The 20,784-nt window shown below is 47.7% G+C and overlaps 2 protein-coding genes across 2 annotated transcripts; one reads left to right on the forward strand and one right to left on the reverse strand.

Annotated features, from left to right (window-relative positions):
• The first annotated feature begins 725 nt into the window (after window positions 1-725).
• On the forward strand, window positions 726-3,475 carry LOC136003157 (homeobox protein NANOG-like). The gene is made up of 4 exons (XM_065658501.1): window positions 726-1,052; window positions 1,482-1,750; window positions 2,492-2,581; window positions 3,059-3,475. The coding sequence occupies exons 1-4, from the start codon at window positions 803-805 to the stop codon at window positions 3,473-3,475; spliced, it is 1,026 nt and encodes a 341-aa protein (XP_065514573.1). The 5' UTR covers window positions 726-802.
• Window positions 3,476-10,111: 6,636 nt separating this feature from the next.
• Window positions 10,112-16,550, reverse strand: LOC135984554 (homeobox protein NANOG-like). Its single transcript, XM_065626952.1, has 4 exons — window positions 16,370-16,550; window positions 12,369-12,643; window positions 10,963-11,052; window positions 10,112-10,474 (listed from the first exon to the last, which is right to left on the reverse strand). The coding sequence occupies exons 1-4, from the start codon at window positions 16,548-16,550 to the stop codon at window positions 10,112-10,114; spliced, it is 909 nt and encodes a 302-aa protein (XP_065483024.1).
• Window positions 16,551-20,784: the final 4,234 nt, after the last annotated feature.

Here is a 20,784-nt window from a genome sequence, read left to right on the forward strand (position 1 = left end):
AGTTGTACTGCTCTCGTTTTCTTTGGAATCTGACTGATTCCCACCTCTCCCTGGTGGGTAGCAAAAAAACTTTTTTTTTTTTTTTTTTTTTTTTAGCCATCACTGCTTTCAAAACAACAAAAAATTGTCAAATGGCTAAGGAAAGAAGCTTGGAAAAAGTGAAGTGACATTCCTCTGTGCCACTATAAAACAGGGCTTCTGTGATTCTGATGCGATTCTTGTCTCAGCCTTGGGTTAGTCGATGGAGAAGCAGCTTGTTTGTCTTTGAGACCCCCTCCCCGCCGTACAGACACCGCTCTGTAGCGCCGTCCCCCCTGCCCCCAGTCTATACTCATCTGTGGGGAGGTGGAGGGCTTATCTGTTTGCAGTAATGGTTACGATCTGCAATGCAGACACGCAAAGCTTCCACATGCCCCGAGGCAGGCTTTGGGTTCCCCTCCATTCTTTGCATTTGGGTGGGGACCGGTGAGGAGGAGGTGGGAAGAGTGTTAAATGTGGGGGTAGGAGGGTGTCTGCCAAGCCCTGTCCAACTCACCGGGCGGCTCTGCTCGGGCCTTCTGGTCCCGAGGAGAAAACAAGGCCCTTCTTCCCACCCCCCCAGCAGGAAGGGCTGTGGTGGTAGCAACGACCTGACCCCCACCGAAGAGCCAAGTTGGAAAGCGGGGCCCTCCCCCATGCCCTGAATACCCCCAAAGCCCCTCCCCTCCAATCAACTGACTTTTAACATGACAATGGCTATGACAATCCCTTCTAGCCAAGGCCAGGCTGGGGAGGACATAAAGCATCCCCCCACCTCCGCCTAATGGGGTACCTGCCTGCGCGTTGCCTGCAGCCTCTACCGCCAGCTCGCCGCCTGCTCGTGGCTGGGGGGCCAGGCCTGGCCATGAATGCCCACCTGGCCATGCCGCCCTACCTGCCCTACCCTGGTGCGGTCAGGTACGGGGACTACTACTGGCTCTCTCCAGGGAGCATGGACAGCACGCCCGCTGAGGAGGCTCCGCCGGCTGACGCCCTCTCTTTCCCTGCGGTAGAGAAGACGCCCAGCCACCCAGGTACGCGCCCCGGCCCGGCAGACCCCGGGGAAGGGATCGGGGTGCCCTCGGCTGAGGGATGGTTTTGTCCCTTGTGTGTTTTCTACCCTGCGGGCGAGGGGCCATGCTGTGCTGCCGGCGGCCACTCGTCCCGGCGAGGATACGACGGGCGCAGCTCCGCCGGCTGCCTCGCTGGAAGCGGTGGTGGGAGGCGGGTGCGGCTGCCGGCGGCCCCCGTGTCCAGACGGGATGGGGCAGAGGTGCGAGCAGAGAAGGTTTTCGTTTCCCCTGACCCGAACGTGCCGGTACCCACTATTCTGCGCTGCGTTGCCTGCGGCGCCCCTGCAAGTCCTGGGGCAACTGTAGTCTTAAATTCTTCGGAGCTGGACTGCAAAGTCTTTGGGTCTTTTCCACCTGATCCTGCTCACTCCAGTTCTCTCTTCTCCTCAGATATCTCTCCGGCTTCCTCCAGCTCTGGGACCCTCATCCAGTACACCCCCGACTCTGCCACTAGCCCCACCACAGACCGCCCATCTCCCCATCCCTCTTTCCAGAAGGTCAAGGAGGAAGGTGAGGGTGTGGTGAAGAAGGCCAAGAGCCGCACAGCGTTCTCCCAGGAGCAGCTACAAATCCTGCACCAGCGGTTCCAGAGCCAGAAGTACCTCAGCCCCCAGCAGATCCGGGAGCTTGCTGCTGCCCTAGGGCTCACGTACAAGCAGGTGAGCGTCTTGCTTTGAGCAGCTGAGTCACATCCCTGGTGTGAAGTGAACTTGCAAGCAAGTTTTTTTGTGTGTTTTTACTTAGACCTCAAAGATGAGTTTCTTATGTGGTCTTGTTTATGCCATTGCTTACGTGAGAGAGCAGAGAGTGTGAAGACTTATGACTCAGTCTTAGTGTTTGGTTCTAGCACCATCCACCCACTCTGTGCAGGTGTTTAAAAGTGCATACAGAGCAGGGCTATGCAGAGTCAAATTACTATCTTGTGTGGACATGTGTTGTTCCTCAATGTGGAAAGTCAGATGCACTGCTATGCAAGCTGCATTTCTTAGAGTGGCACCTGGGTCTGTCCCTAGAGAAAGGGTCCTTGCCGCACCAGCTACTTGTGTCTGACTGAAGGAATGACTCACTCCTGAGTCAGCACTGATCTTGGTGCAGCAGTGAGATGCTACAGTACAAGCTGTGTTTCTGTAGTTGTCTTGGCCCGTCTTTCAGGTAAGGTTTTTGATGTCATGAAAGATTCCATGGTGACCTGAGGAGTAAGAGTGCTAGTTTTCAAGTCTCAGCTCTGTGAATCTACAGCTACATGGGTCTGCTGCATATTGTTAGCTGCTGAAATTATCTATAGTATTAGAAGACAAGAAGAAACTGGATTGTAGTAGAAGGCAAAACATCTTTAGAATGTGTAGTAAGCTCTGAGAATTATTTTCTAATGCCTTGTGTCCTTTCCCCATGACTTCTAGGTGAAAACATGGTTTCAGAATCAACGGATGAAATTCAAACGCTGCCAGAAGGAGAGCCAGTGGGTGGAAAAAGGGGTGTATCTACCACAGGTGAGAGAATTCCCCCATCGCCAACAGTCACAGTTCCTCCAGTTTGTGGGGTGAAGTGCATCATGTCCAACTGGCTAACTCAAAGCACAGGATTCGATATTACTGAGCCAGTTGTATTTCTCGTAATAGGACTTATAGTGGCATCTATTTTAAGCCTGCCCTGGCACTGAAAGAACTCAGTTTCCAGTCCACTTATCTCCCAGTTGAGACTAGATAGAAAACAAAACAGCCAAAGAGGGCCAGCAAAGCTACCCATGCTGTTTTTTCTCCCCAGCATGGTGCTCCCAGACCTGTTGAGCTGGAGATTATGAACTTAAGATCTTGTCATCTCTGCTATTATTAGTGTATAATGAGGGCCATGAGTACGAAAAAGACGCTACTGTTTGGCACGGGCGGGAAAGGAGGACCCATCCCAAAGAATGGGCACAGTTGGTGTGATGCTCTCCATTACTGAACAGTCTTCTTTGTCTCTCCTAGAACGGGTTTCATCAGGCTGCGTACCTGGATATAACCCCCACATTTCACCAGGGCTTCCCAGTCAGCACCAGCAGAAACCTTCAGGCTGTGACCAACGTGCAGCAGGCTTACAGCAGTGGCCAGACTTATGGGAATGGGCAGAGCCTGTATTCATTCATGGCTGTGGAGGATGAAGGGCTCTTTGGAAAAGGTGGGACAAGCTGCAATACCCAGCAAGCCATGGGTTTGTTAAGCCAGCAGATGAACTTCTATCATGGCTACGCTGCTGATATGGATTATGTCAACCTGGAGTCAGAAGATACCTATGGCTTCCAGAGCACGTCTGACAGTGTCACACCGTTCTCAAGCTCTCCTGTACGGCATCAGTATCAGGCCCCTTGGCATCCCCTGGGGACCCAGAGTGGTTATGAATCTTAGGCCTAAGTATTTTTTTTTTTTCTTCCTTCTCCTGTTTTCCTCATGGGGTTTCTAGGGTTTTAACTCAAGGATCCAGTTTGTATTCCTTTCTTTTGCCCTTCCTCCCCTACCCCTGTTTTAGTCATTGGTGGGGCTCAGCACCCTGCTGCCTTGGGATAGTTTTCTGTTTAAAGGCACCTGTCTGTCCATAGCTAACCCTTGGCAAAGGTGTTTTGTGTGTGGATAGCTGAAACTTTATTCATGGAGGGGAATGTCCAGTGCCACAGTCAGGAACAGCAGAGGTGGTAAAGGTTTATGTTTGCTGTCCAAGTTTCATTTTCCTCTGCTGCCTCTTTACCAGGTGATCTCTGATCCTTTCTCCATTATGTCTTGCAGCAGATCTTTGCTGGAGAAGAAAACCCAGCACTTCAGCAACTTTACACCAGAAATACCCTGCTGTAGCCAGAATCTTTCCTTCTGCCTTGCCTTCTGTTGTTATCTCAGTCAGCTGACTGCAAATAGGTTGTTCATCTGCATCCTCTCCTCCCTCACTGAAAAGCCATGAGTCATCTGATTTCAGGTTACTTGATCCAGTTACTCCCAGCAACTCGTCCTGGAGGGGTCAGCACCTGCCTACCCCTTGCTCACTGCCCTCCTGTGTACATAGGGCAGTTGAGAGGAAGAGAGGAGCAGAGGAAAGTGGAGTACTGCCCATATCTGACATGGAAATGTTGGTTTCCAAAACTGTTAACTTACTTGTGCCTGTCAGCTCTTTCAGGATGGTGTCTCTGGGACCTATCCCTGCCCAGTTTAGATCTTGCCCTTCTGCATCTCTCTGCTGAGCAACTGTTGGCCTGTCCCAGGCCTGTCCCAATCTGCAAACTGCAGCAGCGGGTAGCCCTAAGCACCATCGAAGTGGAAGTGTGAGGAGTGGCTGTGTGTAGTCATTTTCAGAGAGGTGAGAACAGTCTGCTTATCTGTACATGATGGTCCCCTAGCACTTCATAAACACAGCACTGCTACAGTGCAGCTTTCTCTGGAGTAGAGGCAGGTAGTTAGGTAAAGGACTTTGTTATTGTGAACATCAGTTTAATGTCACTTACCCTGGAAACTGGATGTTAGGGACAGGGAATCCTGTTGGGCCCCAGTAGAGTTGTCATCCACGGGACTAGAGCAGGATGGTTCTCCACTCTTGTCTAATCCCAGTTTTAAGAGTATAAACTAGTAGGACTTTTGTCTCTTCCTGAATCATCCTTTTCCAGTGTGAAGAATCTGGAAGTCAGCTCCAACCTGTGTAAAACTTACTTTTTTACAAGATGTGAAACTGCAGAGTTCAATCTGCCACTGCCCAAGAATACAAAATGGCCTGAGCTGGCAAGAGTAAATGAGATGGTAAAAGCATATATATTCATGTGGTAGAGTGGTGGGGTTTTTTGTGGTTAGTGCACATTTTTACTGCAACCCTGTCTTCAAATGTCTGCACAAGAGTTGTATGTCATAGTTAAACTTTCACTGCAAAGGAGACATTTGTTGTTGTTCCAGAATAATTTTTCTTAAAGTCTGTTTTCTTGCAGTCATCTCAATGTTTAATGTTAATGTGCATGTTCTCGTTTTATACTTTTTTCTGCTTAATGTTTTTAAAAACTTGTTTGACTTGAAAATAAATTGGTTTATTTTAATGTTGAAACAGTGTCGCCAGCTTGCATTGGAACAGCCTGCTCTGAGAACAGTTATTTTGCACAGGTTAGACCAGCAGTACTGAGGAAAGGAGGAAAAAAGGTAACCCTACTGTGTTTCTCCCAGAAGTAGCTTCAAGGAACTGTTTAAAAGGAGTAGGTCACAGAAGTCCATCAGCCTTATTTTCAACATGCAGGTGTGTTGTCTAGTGCAGGCGAAGGGGTTCCAGGGGCAGGCAACTGGACTGTGTATCAGCAGCCACCATTTCAGAGAGCCGGTGAACCTCTTTCTGCTCAGTGAGCTTGGGTTCATGAGAGCCTTGCTTTCCTTATGCATCACTCAATTTAAACACCTGTGCAACTTGCATGCAGCCAAGGGCTGCAAGTGTCCATGGAGATCAGCACTACTGGAATAAGGCAGCTGTCTGTGCTCAACAGCTGATCCTATTGCCATGTTGGCAGAGCCAAGCTCCTGTTAATAGCCACAGTTTAAACCAGCAAAAATTATCTGTTTGGGTTCCTTAAACTACAGTACACCACCAAAGCTTTTCATCTGTCTGAAAGGGATAGTTCAATAGGTACTCCCACTGAGCACAACTAGCTAAACTGACAGATGACTGCTCAGGCTCAAACTGCCACAGGTCCTTTGCTGACCAGAACCTGCTTGAGTGGGTGCTAAAGCATGTCTGCTTTCCTTTTGCAATACTGTAATGCTCTGCTTCCTAGGGTGAGGTGGAATATGTGCTGGAAGGAGGAGGAGTGGAGGTTTGAGCCTGTAGAGGAGAAAGAAAGCCTGAGTTGTCCATGTGTGTGTTGCCAACCTTCCACAGTAGAAAAATGTAAACCTGGCCTGGAAGAGGGGGAAATGCTCATTCACAGGGTTTCCTGTATTACAAAATGGAAATCCCTTCTCATCCTGACTTGTCTCATGTCCCAACATCAGTTTGGATGAATTCTGGGTAATGGTCTAGTAGTAGTGTTAGTTTCAACAATTCCTGTGAAAAAACGAGGCTGAACCATATATCAATACTGAAAACTTGCCTCCTGGCTTTAAAATTGGCAGCTTCCAGGTGGGGTTGTTTGTTTGTGTGTGTTTGTTTGGTTTTGTTTTTAAGATGCAAACTTGAGCTCTAAAGAAATACACAAAGTGTGCAGGTCTTTGCAGAATGATTGCAGAGCACGCTTGCTACAGATTACACATGTTGCTTGGGTGCGTTTTTCTATGTTTCTGCCACAAGGCTTAGGAGGTAGCCAGAGCTTTGCTGGCAGATGTCCTGCAGAAACAGATCACTGCCAAAATAGCCCTGGGACTGAGGTGACTTGCCCTGCATGCTGCAGTTTGTGTTTTTTGTGCATTTCCTGTGGGACCATTCTGCAAAAATGGAGTGTTCCTTCATGGGTGTGTTATTCCCCTGGTTGCGTGAAGGTTTGGCAAGCATATGTAGTTGCAGAGCTGGAAGGAACAGGCAGAGTGGCTGCTGTTGGAATTTCAGTGCGTGGGCCAGAAAGGACTGCTAGTAGATCATGTAGGGTTTCTAGAAGCTGCAAAATTAAGTAGGACTCCGCCTTTCCACAGAACTGGAGATATCCTCTGTTACCTTGACATGCCTGAGCAACCTCACTATGTGAAACAACTGCGCAGGTGATTGCAGCACTACTACCAAAAAGGTGGAGTTGCAACTAATCCCACCAAACTCATACTTCCAAAAGTTCTACCAGAACTACCAGTTCCTCAGAGGAAATAAGTGAATGTCAGCAAAAGCCCCTCCTGTTCAGATATATTACATCTGTTAGGACTGCTGCTTCTGGTGACTGTGCTGTGTAATGGTGATTTCTGCACGCTGCAAACATGATTCGCCTTGCCAGCAAACCTTTTTAGGATCAAGCTGTAAGTTCATATGGAGCTCTTTGTATGTGTTATAGCTTGTGGGAATACACTGCACTTTTACAGTATCTCTGCAGTGTCAACACTCCAGTTTGTCAATGCTGCAGATGTATCTCCAGTGGTACAGACAATTCCACCCAAACAGTAGAAATTAGATCTAGTACAGACTATGCAGGCCAGGGTTTATTCTCTAGTTTACTGTGTTCCAGCCTTTCCTGTCCCATAGGCAAAATACCAAGCAAGCAGACTGGTGCAAGCAACCTCATTCCTTGCTCTCTGTGCCAATGTGACCAGCAGTGATGTTTTATAAGCTATGTATTTCTTCTGAGTGGCCCATGAGCAAGGGCTCACAGCCCCAGTCGTCTCTCCAGTGTAGATAAAAGTAATGGTATTTAACAGGCTCTTCCCTACAGGCACGTGTAAACATTTTATTTAGTTATCTGACTACGCTGCCTGACTCAAATGCTGAGCTAACAGGGTTTTGGAAATTTTCGGTAAAGCATTGCCACATATCTCTTGCTTGGCTCATCATCAGTGGCCAGCTGCATCTTGGCTGATACTGAGCAGTCAAGAGGCATGAAGGACCCAAAATCATGACACCGGTCTTAGGGAAGAAAGAAAAAAAATTTAAGTGTTTTCCTGTGAGGGACATGATGTCTTCATGCTGTCCAAAGTTTTTGAAGAGCGCCCTCAGGTCATATCTGTGACTTTATTTCATAATCAGGCTAGAATTAATTTCTTACATTTAATTGAAATAATGTGCTCGCAGACAGGGTGTGTCTCAAGCAGCTGGACTGTGCCTGAATCACTAAATCTTTTACCTATTACAGCATGGGGACTGCTGCCTTGGCTGAGCCCCAAGATGCATCCAAGTGATTGCTCGATAGTAGGGAAACACCAGAAGAGAAAGCAAGTCCTCAGTGGCTCTCTCTGACTGGCAGTGACTGAGGGGCTGCCTGTAACAGGAGCTACATTCCTGCTGTTATTACACAGAGCAGTGGGAATTCAGCTTCTGATACAGCAGACATCAATGAACTCCCTTCCTGGAAGCTGCTTACTTGCCTGTTTGAATTGCTGCAGGCTTTGGTTTCCAGAACGACCTGTGGCAACAAACTGGCTTTGAATGATGGCTTCTGAAAAAAATTATGGGTCTCTTGAGGAAACTGCAAGATTTGGCAGTGTTTGTTAGCATGGCTTTGCTGAATATCAATACCAGGGAGATCACAACTGTTGCTCTTATAACCAGCATCCTTCTGCAAGCCAGTCCCAGAGGCTTCACACCAAGATTCTGCCTGTCCTAATGCATCCCTGAAGGAACAGGGCATAACTGGTGACTCCTTTTCCAGAGAATTATTAGCGAGGATCAATCACAACCTCAACTTTTTCATCTGCAGCAGCCTTTGGTGGGGTGGTATGGAAAGGTTCCAGATGATATTCAGGTTAGTAGCAGCATTGTTGGTTCCAAAGGAGCTGAAAAAACTCCTCTCGCTCATGTGAGAGCCCCAATAATTGCTGCTATTGTACTCCACCTTGAGATGTTACCCAGCACCTTTCAGTTAAGCTAACTCAATCCGCCCCCACCCCTCTGGTGGTGCAGTGGTTGCAAGAACATGTCTTTCCCAAGCTTAGGCACTTGCGTAGGATGTCTGTTTGGGCTGCACCTTAAAATGGATCTCAAAACTGGTATGACTTAGAAATTTGCCAGGCCTTATTTTTCCCCAAATCATTCTCGTCATACAGTTTACAGTACAGCTCTATAAACAGTGTAGCTGAACAACCAAAATGTCAAAAGTGGCTGCATGAGGGAGTGGGGGTGGGAGCAAACAGCTGTGAGGCACAGGGACATAAACCATTTTTGCAAATAGAAGACCATGCCTCTTAATGTGCCAGCTGCAAACATCAATTGCCTCCGTTTTATGCTCTGTTTTTTTTAACCGTGACAGCTACTTCATTGCATTAAGGTAGAGTCATCGTCATTATCATAAAGTGACAGAAAACCTGTGACTCGGGGAACCAGGGCTCTGTTATTAGATATACTTTGATACACACATCTGTTTTTAGGCACTTAGACACTTATATTGTATTCAGTTTAGAAATTATGGTACCTCTATATTTTAACAAGTCCCAGTATTAAATATTGTTGGATAGGGCAAATTCTTAAGGTGGGTGGTAGTTACCGTGTCCTTTGACTCTAGATATCTGGCATTGCCAAGAGTAATGAAATGGATCCATTAATAACATAGAAAAATCTATGTTCATTGTTTCAGAGTCAAATCAGTAACAACAATGGCATACAATTGCTATGGCTATTTATGGTCCACCTGGATTTCATACTGCAATACTCTATTACAGTGGGAAAAAAAAAAAGATACAGAAAAATACATAATCCACCTTTAAAAAACATTTTATTTGCCAGATTGAATGCACTGTTTGGTTTTCTTAAGGGGAGGCAGAGAAAGATACAGACCAGAACAAAGGGCTTGTTTATCATTTTGATGTTTACAAGATCATCTTACCAGCCTTTCTGCAAACTACTTGTCACATACACCTTCACTAGACACTTAATCAATTCTATACCTTGTGGCTGACCTGCAGAACTGGTGATCAGGTGGATGCCTGGCATGTGACAGTAACTTCTCCATCTTCAGTGAAAAGTATGTGACCTGCACCTCTCCATACAGCCTATGGATTTGTGTGTTATGTATACACAACTGTACAGTGATTTGTATAAATGGGATCCCCAAAGGAATCTGTGCCTCCTCTGAGACAAATTAAAACAATTTAGAAGATCCAGGGGATAATCTAGGTAGCCAGATCTTGGGTCTTACTATAAGGGAACTTGATTGTCTGTGCCAATAAAGAAAGGTATGTGTGTGTGCACATGTAAGGGTATATGAATGAAGAGCTGTAGGTACATATATGGGCAAACAGGTCTATCTGCATGTCTGTGTGTCTGTGCTTGCAGGCACGTATTGGGATGTCAAAATAAGTTGTAGCTACATGATACCCCCAAGTTGCAGGGCACATGAATAAGAAAGGGAGAGATGAGAATAAGATTTGATTCCTGGGTGCTTAAGCACCCTGCATCCACAGTGCTTAGGAATGATACAGATGGTGGCCAGCAGTGGCTGGGAAAGGAGCCCCCATGGTGGTCGAGTGGTGAAAGTTACAGCTGTCACCCATCTTTGTGCTGGGATATTCCACACTGCCAGGACAGCTGTGATAAAAGTCTACTTTGTGCTGGGCAATGAAGCCCACTGTCTGCTGGCCGCTGCAGGTGCCCCCACCTTTGCCAAAGACTCCTCCATCCTCGCTGGTCACAATTGTGTAAGTGTTCTGCCCTGCTCCGTAGTGCTGGTGAGATGGAGGCATGGTTTGGATGTTGCTGGCTGTGGTGATTGGGTAGACCTCATGGAATTTGGGGTGCCCGTCCAGGTAAGTACCTGGCTGGAAGCCACTCTGAAAGGTAAAGACAGTGAGTCAGACACATATCTTCTCCACTGGTATCCACAGGTGTGACATGTACTGGGGCTCTGTCCCTTCACACTTTGTGTTTTCTCTTGATCAGCAGCAATAGCTTGGGAGGGCAAGAAGAACTATCCCCATAGCTCAGGGGTGGATACACAGTCTCATATATATATATATACATACATATACACACACACACACACACACACACACACACATATATATGTGTATATATATATGTATATAATGTGAGGAAACCAGCTTTTCTCTGGAAGCGTTTCAGTGGCATAGTAAGCCCAGTGGTAGGCTACCTACAGAACATGGACAGTTGTGTCAAGTCTGTGCCTCTATGCTGAACAAACCAGAAGGCGGAGTATGCTGATACTTGTACACTTAAGTTGCTCCTGTGGAGGAAAGACATCACAGGACTTAACTGCCCAGATAGAAGGGCCATGCTGACTCATGTTCTGTGTTCTTACTTCTGTGAGCCACTGAGCCCGTTCAGTCCACAGACTTTGCTTCTGGCACCTTTTCAGCTTCATCCTCCTGTTCTGGAACCAAGTCTTCACCTGGGTGGGGAAGCGAGAGCAGAGAAAACATCAGCAAAGGAGAGGGAGGAGCAAATGTTATCAGATTCACAAGAATGACCAGATAGCATAGATATATAGGCAGCAGCAGATAAAGCCCTTTAAAACTCCTTGGGGTTGTTGCCAAGGGGAGGTGTCTGTCTAGTAGCCTCAGCAGGTGGCTAGTTCATCTGCATGGTGGGGGGAGGGAGCCACATCATGTTCACAGAACAGTTATACCTGTGAAAAATTGACTCATTTCAATCACGGAGATGAATGACTGGTGCAAATTAGATCCACCCAGGTCTCTACAAGCCCTCTGCACTACAAATTTCTAAGATACTGTTGCTGCATGCTTGAAAATGGAGAAGGGAGAGGCTTGCTCCTTGTAATCAGCAGTTCCCAAATTCAAAGCTCCTTGCTAGGGTGAATTCCAGAGCTTTTTCCCCCAGGGCTGTGTCTGCACTGTGAGAACAGTCTTTGCAGGGATGTGGATTGAAGGAAAGTGCAGGTTGTCCCACCATCTTGTTCCTGACAGAACCAGTTCACTGCATGCACGCACATGTGTTCACCTAAAATGCATATACAACATTTTTAGTCCCAAGGCATCCTGGGACGTCCAGGCCATCCAACCCAGCTCTGATATCCAAATTTCAGGCAGATTTTGGAATGGTAACTGCAAGCACTTGTGCCCCCGTTCCCTAGCCCCCTCTGCTTTAGGAAGGCATAATTTCAGCCAGCACCAGTTCACTACACACTACCTGGAGATCAGCAGCAACACTGAAAGGCTGCAATGTATGAACCTAGAAGTACCCACATGGAGCGGGGAGCAGGTGTCAAGCAGACAAGCCATGTTGAGCATAGGTCAGTATTAGATATTGGACAAGATCAGCACTGGGAAATATTAGCAATAACTTTCAGCATGTTGCAGCCCTGGCAATCAGAGAACTGATGCATGCCAGGATTTCTGTAAAGCTCTACAGTGCATGGAAAAAATCTGTGAAGTGCTGACAAGCCCAGGGCAAAGGCTGTTTGTAGCAAACAACGTGTTCATCACTGTGTTTGCAATTCTACTACAAGTGTTAGCAACAGTACCCTTAACTGACCCCTCACTGGAGAGGCCCCAGGGAGGTACCACTGTCACTTCCGTCCCCCAGAAGTGCTTCTGACCTCTGGGCATGAATAGGCAGGAAAGCAACGGTTAGCTGGCACTTTTGCTTCTACTTTCTGCTGGAGCCTCATCTTTCCATCCTACCACTGCCTTATGTGACCATTCAGCCACTGTGACAGATATACTGTGGGTCAAAATCTCTATCTACCTGCTTGTAGGTGAGTCCCAGGGCAGCAGCAAGCTCCCGGATCTGCTGAGGGCTGAGGTACTTCTGGGTCTGGAACCGCTGGTGCAGGGTTTGCAGCTGCTCCTTGGAGAAAGCTGTGCGGTTCTTGGCCTTCCTCACCCCCTCCATTCCATCTTCTCTGCCCTTCTGAGACTTAGCTGTAAGCTGTGGGGATGAGGTTGCTGAATGTGGACTCGTGGCTGAATCTGGTGTGAACTGGCTGAAATTCCCAGAACTGGATGAAGCTGGAGATACTTCTAGAAAAAAAAAGACAATGGGAGAAGGTATACAAGACATAATGCACAGCTGTGTGGATATGAGCATGCTTCCTACCTGCTGTAGAGCTCCTTGCCAACCAGGCAGGGAGTTTCTTGATGCAAAGACCTGTGTCGCCCTCCTTTCTTCATGGATCTGTGAGCACAGACAAGCCCACTGACAGCGAGCAGCTTCCCAGCTCAGCCCTCTGAGATGCCCATGGCTCCTTTTCACCAGGTGGAAAATTCAAGGCAGGGAGGGGAGAATGGTACACATTGGCTCACAGTGTTACTACCCTCCTCCAAAATGCTCCGGTGATATTTCGGCCTCAGTGTGTTGTAAAGAGGCCTGGTCATGACTGTAAACATAGCTTTGAATTGGTGACTGGGGTCCTCAAAGCTGCCTGCCTGGCAATCTCAAAGCACTTGATAGACAGTGGCAAAGCAACCACCAACCAGGGTGGATGGTGGGGCAGACCAGTCAGTGCTTACAATGATGGGGCAGCAGGTGGAGAGCATCAGTCAGGCCTTGGATATTTGCTCACTCCTGTTTGCCCATGGCTCTCACCACAGACCATGTGTCTTGCTTTCAGCTGGGATAGAGTGAATTTTCTTCCTGGTAGCTGGTATAATACTTGTGGTTTGGATTTAGTATGAGAAGAATATTGATAACACCCTGATGTTTTGGTTGTTGCTAAGCAATGTTTATGCCAAGTCAAGGTCTTTTCAGTGATGAAGCTGGAGATGCACAAGAAGATGGGAGTGGGCACAACCAGGACAGCTGCCCCAAACTGACCAAAGGGATATTCTACACCGTATGATGTCATACTCAGTATATAAATTAGGGAAAAGTTGGCTGGGGGACTGCTGCTCAGGAACTGGCTGGGTGTCAGTTAATGGGTGGTGAACATTGTGCATCACTTGTTTTGTATCTATATATCTACATCTATGAATTTACTGTTACTATTATTATTATTATCCCTGTCTGAACTATTAAACTGTCTTTATCTTAACCCATGAGGTTTACCTTTTTTCCAATTCTCTCCCCACTCCTACTGAGGTAGCAGGGGAGTGAGTGAATGGCTGTGTGTGGTGTTTAGCTGCCTGCCATGTTAAACCACAACACCATCTCACTGCTGGAAACACATATATAGATGGAGGGACCTGTTTGGCTGGGAGAGGCTTCTGGCAAGACACAAACGAAGGAGAGAAATTTGACATAGAAGTGGGAAATGAGAGAGGAGAGGTAGATGTGTGGGATAGGTGAGAAGATACAATAATCGATCCTGTACCAGGGACACAGAGAACAAAATCCAAGTGTGCAGACGAAGGTGACAAGCCCCTTGTCACTTGTCCTGGTACATATCTTAAGGGGTTTCTGTTGAGGACAAAGCTGAGATAAAGATCTAAAGGAAAAACTTCCTAAACAATCTGGGCTACTAGTCCAGACAAAAGCTGCCAAGATGCAAAGTCATTCAGGCTGCTTGAATAGGAAAATGCTAACAAGAGAGGTTATCCCAGCACCTCTCTGTCAGTTGCCTGTTTTCTGGGGTCTGTGAGAGGCTATCTTCTCAGGCTGACTGGAAGGGCTGTGATGCCAGTCTCCCTCCTTCCCCATAACTGCAATGATAAATCTGTCTATCCCTCCTTCCTCCAGCTACTCTTCCGCAAACCCTTCTGCATGGTCCAGCTCCTCTCCTCCTACTGACATTTCAGGAGAGGGGAGGTGCAGTGAATAGGGCAGTGCCATTTTCTGACTACTGAGCCCAGTCAACAGTTCCAAATCTCCTTCCTAGTCACCCTCAGAGCTGCGACTCCGAAGCCCACTGAGACACCCTCCTCAACCTCCCAAATGTATATCACACACAAAGTACTGACGCCCTCCTGAGGAATGGTGTCCCCATCCATCCTACCAAACCCTTCCTTCTGTCGTAAGCTGAGACGCTTACTAAGCAAACACTCCAAAGCCTTGAGGTGTTGCTGGGCCTCAGAAAGGTGGCCATGTCTGTGGTATCTTTTCCATATTACTCTCCTGACAGGGGCATACCTGTCTTTGTGCTGCCTGCCACTCTAGGGTTGCCTGCTCTTTTAGGCCTGCTCTTGGCTATTTCATATCCCTAGGAGATTATAATTACCCAGAGCATGGGCTGTGTGAAGAGGCAGGTGTGTAGTGGGGCAGGTTTCTGGTGCTGGTGAGCAGGACCATGAGAATTACAAAGGGATTCTGCCTACAAGGAGAAAGGGGTTGTCAACAGAAGAGGTGCAAGGGCCTGAGGTGTTATGTGCAGGGGAGTGCAGAGCCTGAGAGGAAGCTGGACGTCTGTGACCTGAAAGCATAGCAAGCTAAAATTTTGTGGGGGATCACAGGATGCTTGGCTCCTGCAGGCTGCGCAGTAAAAACCTTATAGGTAGGAAATGAGCATGTTGAGAATGTGTGCTTGGAAAACAGCAAAGTCTTCTGTTAGAGGAACCACAGCAAGGCACCATACAGCTAAAAGTCCCACATATTGCTGCTCATCCTGTCATCCCAAACCCACACGTAATTTACCACCCGCAGCTCAAGCTCAAGACGCAGGCACTCCCCCTCCCATGAGAAGAGAGTGAAGGAAAGAGGAAGCAAGAAATACAAACAGCAGTGCAACAGACATAAACATGAAAATCTAAGACAGACCCACTCCCACAAACCCTTGTCATCTGTAGGCCTTTGCTTGCATGACTAGGCTCTCTCTGTAAAGAGAGGCAGCAGGAGAGTGTTTGAAGATGGGTTTTAAGTCTATATACCAGGCTCCCTGGGGGCACGAATGAGTCAATCTGCCTGCTGCCTCTGTGGAGCAGGCAGCGTGTAGAGAACCTAAGCCTTTCTCCAGACTACATGTCAAGTAGCCACATATCAAGTAGCCACTAGTCACTCTGGCTGAGTTTCTGACAGCTAGAAACTGGCACTCCATAAGCTTGCTCTCCTCCCACACATTAACCTTACAAGAGCATTAACTACCCCGCTGGCCATACAATGGGGCTGGGTGAAAACCTGCTTTCGTCAGCTATTCTATTACCACTTACTGGAGTGGGAGAGGAATGGCAGGAACAGAAAATGCCACTGCGGTGGGACCTGGGACTTTGTTGCAAACAGAGAAAGGCAAGGCACCGAGAGCACGGAAAGGAGAGGAAAACAGAGAGGGGAAAATGGCAAACTAAAAGAAGCAGCGAGTAACAAAGCTGGATTTAAAGGGAGCAGATTTCCCACCACAGTGTGCATGCGTTGGCTCAAGTTTAATGAACACACAAAAGGCATGAAGACTTTGTAAGGGGTAAGGGATGCCGTGAGTAGAATTACCTTCAGGATTTGTTTCTCTCTATAACACAAAGACAGCATTTGACTAAAAGGAGGCCCAGACATTCCTGCTGAAAGCAATGAACTTCCATGAGACCATGTTGTCACACCACCCTTTAGCCTGGAGCACAGACCTGCCAGTGCCTGGACTATGCAGGCTCTGTTCAGGTTTAAGAAACTGGTTCACAGTCACAAAAGAAAAGTAGCATGGAAAGGCGGTGTGACTGCCCAAGGTCACCCATCCTGCTTGACCACCACATCACGCTTTGTCCAGCTCGCACATCAGGAAAACAAGGCAAGGAGAGAGAAAAATTTGCTCAAGGTCATTAAGCAAGTGGCTGGCCTGGAACCACAGATATCCTGGGGATCAGCTCTAGAACTTAGCTGAAAGGCCTTACCTGCTGTCTGCCTCTTCCCTCCTGCCTCCGGAGACTGAGCGGCACTGGTGGCTCCAGCTGGCCCATCTGAAGTGGGGGCATGTCCTGCCTCTGCAGCAGAGTTCCAGTAAAACTCCAGGTACCCCATAACAGGCCCACCGGGGTAAGCCTGGTAGGGGGGCAGAGCCAAGTGTGCACACATGTGGAGCAGATGAAGAGGTGGTTCCACCACCTTCTAGTAGATGTCACCTTCACTTGAGGGGCAGATCTCACCAGTGAGTTGAGGCAGCCCTGAAGTGTAGACAGGCAGTTACCTTTATAGCTGGTTATACCCTGCCTGGGACTGCAATATTCACCATCCTCTGCTCCTCGAAGCTCTTTGTCATGTTAAAGAGCCTGATTGGTGGGGTGGGGACAAGAGCAGGGTGGAGTGGGGGAGAAAAAGCCACACATGGCATCAGGGCTAAAATATGTCCCCTCTGAATTCTTCCCATTCTACAGGTTCCTCAGTCATACCTGAGCAGGGCTCTGATCCAGAGGTCCAGGAAACCTCCTCCTACTTGCTTCTTTAGGCTTAGCTCAAATTCTCCTGTCACAAAATAATCCTGTGACCACAGATGTCCTGTAGAAGACAGCTGTTCACTGCACTGGGAGAAAAATCCCAACCAATCTCCACCACATGGGAGTGGACGGGAAGGAGATCTGATGCTGAGCTGCTCAGTACCATGCTGGGCAAACCCAAGCCCCGGCTCCAGGTTACAGGGAGGATTCTGAGACCTTTGCTTCATGGCTTGTGTCGCATTGGCACCCCCACAAGACCCACACAGCCATGCACACACCCTCCTGACCTGGCAGCACTTCCCACACTCTTGGTGCAGAGGTCAGAGATGGAGTAAGGGTGAAAAACAAGTAAGGATCAGACCTGGGGGCTAGAACCTACATTTTTCTTTAAACTGAAAAGGAGTTTCCTTCACACTGGCATTTGAGGGAGCTAACTGAAAATGGGTCTGTCTCATCTTCCACATGTCTCTGTCAGAGCAAACTCAGAAACACTGGACAAAGTCACATCCAACACCAGATCTCATTTTGCAGAGCAGACACAGAAATCTCAACTGGCTGGTCTACAGAGGTACGATCAGCACAGGCATTTTCACTATGGATGCTGGAAAAGACTTAGTGCGGGTGAGATCCACAGCCAACAGATTTGCTCCCTCACGGCCTTTCAAAGGCACATCCTTTCATTAACGTAGTCTTGGCTGTGGCCTTTGCCAGGCTGTCACAGGCTGGTTGGAATAAAGAAAATGAGGAATTTCCTTTAAGCTGATATTTGCTGACATATAGCCCACCCAAGGGGGACAGGCACCTGCAGAGCTGTTCATTAAATAACTATAGGTGAGCGAGCCACATAACTCAGCTTTTAGCCTGCAGGTCGGTCTGCTCTATGGGCTTGCTCCAATCCCTTCCCCTCCAGAGGTTTTGCTCTGCCTGTGTTTAGGAAGATTTTATTACTTTCATCTCAAAAAACATTGTGAGTCTCTACGTAATGTCCATATTTCTCAATGGACAGGCAGAAGTCCCAGAGTTAATTCAAATATTTCTTGTTGGAATCAGCCCTGCCTTGGCACAAGTACATATGTATGCCTCATGTCAGAAGCTTAGAGCTGAGGGTGCAGATCTACAGAAATGTAGAATGATTAAACCTAGACTGTCCCTGCAACTCTCTGTGCCTCATTGCTCCGCAGGTGCTTGTCGCTGTCTTCTTCCCAAGCCTGTGCTAGCACCCAGTACCTGCCCAATAGGCCAGAGAGGGGAACCTGCTTGCTGTGAGAGTATTCAGGTATGAGCAGAGAGAAAAACAGACAGCTGGGGGTGAGCAAGACCACAGGAATTGGGATTTAGGTCAGTTTAAAAGGATGTAGAACACCACTTCTACCAGCAATTCTGCTGCTGCTGTATGTCTCGTGACAGATTACTAGTCCCAGCTTCCCTGTCTATAGAGCGGGGACAACTTGGGAGTCTTCTGAGATCCTTGCATGGGAAACGAAAAGGAACTGTATGACTGGCCTGTGGGTTAACATGAAAATCAATGCAACTGCTCTTGAGACATCATGGGCAGACCATTCAACTCGCCACATCACAGCATGATTCTGCTGCCTTGGGATCATCCACTTTCCCATGAGGTGCAGACTGGAGGGAACTAAGGGCCTAGCTAAGGACTCCTTAACTTGACATCATTGTATTATGTTTTCTGTTCGCATTAAACACTTTTCTGTGCCTACTACAGGGACTGACCTCTCTATGCACAAGAAATGCAGCTTTAAATATGAAATTAACTCGAAAAACTAAAAGCAAAAAAGGGCTTTTTAGTACATCTACCCTGATAGAATCCCAAGAACATCCTGAATATGGCAATTACTCTGCAACAGCGTCTACACGGTGAGTTTGGCTCATGCCTCCCATCATTTCAGAGTTGCAGTGCCACAAGAGTTCAGATCGCTGTCCCTCATATCTGCCCTTAGGCCCTAGCTGATCAAGTAAAGGGAGAGATGCTAATGACATGAGCTGTAGAGAGCTTGGGGCACTGCTGGGCAGCTCCAGTGCCACCGAAGAGAATGTCTTACACTCCTTTTTAATGTCTGGCCTGTTACTTTATGTTGGTGTTCAAATTTTCATGGCCTTAGGTGCAGTTAGAAAATAAAAACAAGGTAGCAGACCTGAAGGACACCAACATATCTTCTAAAACTGTTTAATCTGAAGATCTGGCAGAAAATCTGGCATGGGATCCTGGCGTGGGTGGCAGTGGGTATTTGTGTACTTGTTGGGAGTCTCACTGGCTGAGCACTTTGCACTTGATCTCTGCGATTTCAGCTGCTTCTGAAGATGTCTGGGATCTTTCCTGAAAAGTGCCCAGAGGCCATAATAAACTAGCATAGTGACCTGCACTACGAAGTCTCACTGGGCAGAAGCCAGGGAGGAGGGTGATGTCACCCCTGGGAGCAGACCACCCGCCCGACTGGACCAGTGAGTGGGGCAGCACAGAGGGAGTCACCTCCCCAGGGGTGGAAGGGGCACCAGGAGGCAGAGGAGCTGAAGGAACATCAAGGCCTCACCCCCCTGGTTTCAGAGCAGCACCACCTCTCAGGGAGCACCTTACTGCCCTTGTGCAGCACAACCTGTGGTGCAGGCAACAGCTCCCTAAAACCAGCACTGCAGGCAGGCAGCTGACAGATGTAGGTTGGCAACGAACTGAGCCAGACCCTGGCTGGTTTGGTACCGTGTTATTCCAAGCTGGGCCCAAATACTCGCTATTATCTCACAATGATCTCCACAAAAGCCTTCCCAGGCTCATGCTCTTGGTTCAGAGGGCTTTCTAGTATCTTAAACAACCTTTATCTGCTCTTCTGCACCATGAAGCTGAAAGCACACGCCAATAAAAAAGGGGTAAATTCTTCACAGGCATGTTAGTAACATGATCTTTCATCAACAGCTACGTCCTTTTCTTTCTCGGAGATGGCACTGAACGCTGGAACAGTCACAGGAATGAAACAGTAGCCTGTAAATGCCTAGGTTTCCTCCATAAAGGCAGTGAGGTAGGAAGACTTGTAATTAGAGAGACCAGGAGGAAAGAGGAAAAGTCCTCATTCTCTGTTCCCATGCCGTCCGTGATGTGGTTGTAGCTTATGCTGACTTGCACAAGGTAGCCAGAAATCAGTGAACACAGATGCTACTGACAGGGTAACTCTAGTGACATGGAAGGCAGGAGAGGCTGGAAAAACATTATTGAAAACTGGGATTATGGACGTCATTCAGAATATGCTTAAGCAGAGCAGAAGATGAAGAACGTGCTCATAGAAATGATTTCTGTATTAGGTCCTCCTTTCACTGGCACAGTCCATACAGTAGTGACAACCTGATTTTTGTGCCTAACGATGTTTGGTCACTGCCCAAATGTCTTGCCCACCTTTCAGAAGTGACCTCAGCAAAATTATCCTTCCAGGAAACAGCTTTTCTTTTTTTTTTTATTCTGCTTTTTACCAGGGTTTTAGGTAATAAATTACCTTTCGGATCTCTTCATTTGTCAGTTGCTGCTCTTTTATCTAAAAGAGGAATCAGACATGGTCAAATGGGAAAGCTCAGATCTGTATAAAGACACTGGACAAGCCTGACTCTGAGATGTCTGTGTTCTGGCGAAATGTCCCATGACAGCTAACGTGCAAACAAGTCTTGATGTGTACAGCATGGACGTAACAGCGCAAAAACTGGAAGTTGAAGCTGACAGCATCCTGAATAGACTTAGATGCTCAGATCTTGTGGCTCACCTCTTCTTGGTGCAGCTCTGCCCAATAGCCTCTTCAGTGAAGATACAGCCAATGCCATCAACAGGAGCTGTGGCAGTTTGGGCTGCAACATTTTAGAAGTCCTTATGGCTACCACTA

This window comes from Caloenas nicobarica, chromosome 1 (genome assembly GCF_036013445.1).
Source record: "Caloenas nicobarica isolate bCalNic1 chromosome 1, bCalNic1.hap1, whole genome shotgun sequence".
Classification (NCBI taxonomy): domain Eukaryota; kingdom Metazoa; phylum Chordata; class Aves; order Columbiformes; family Columbidae; genus Caloenas; species Caloenas nicobarica.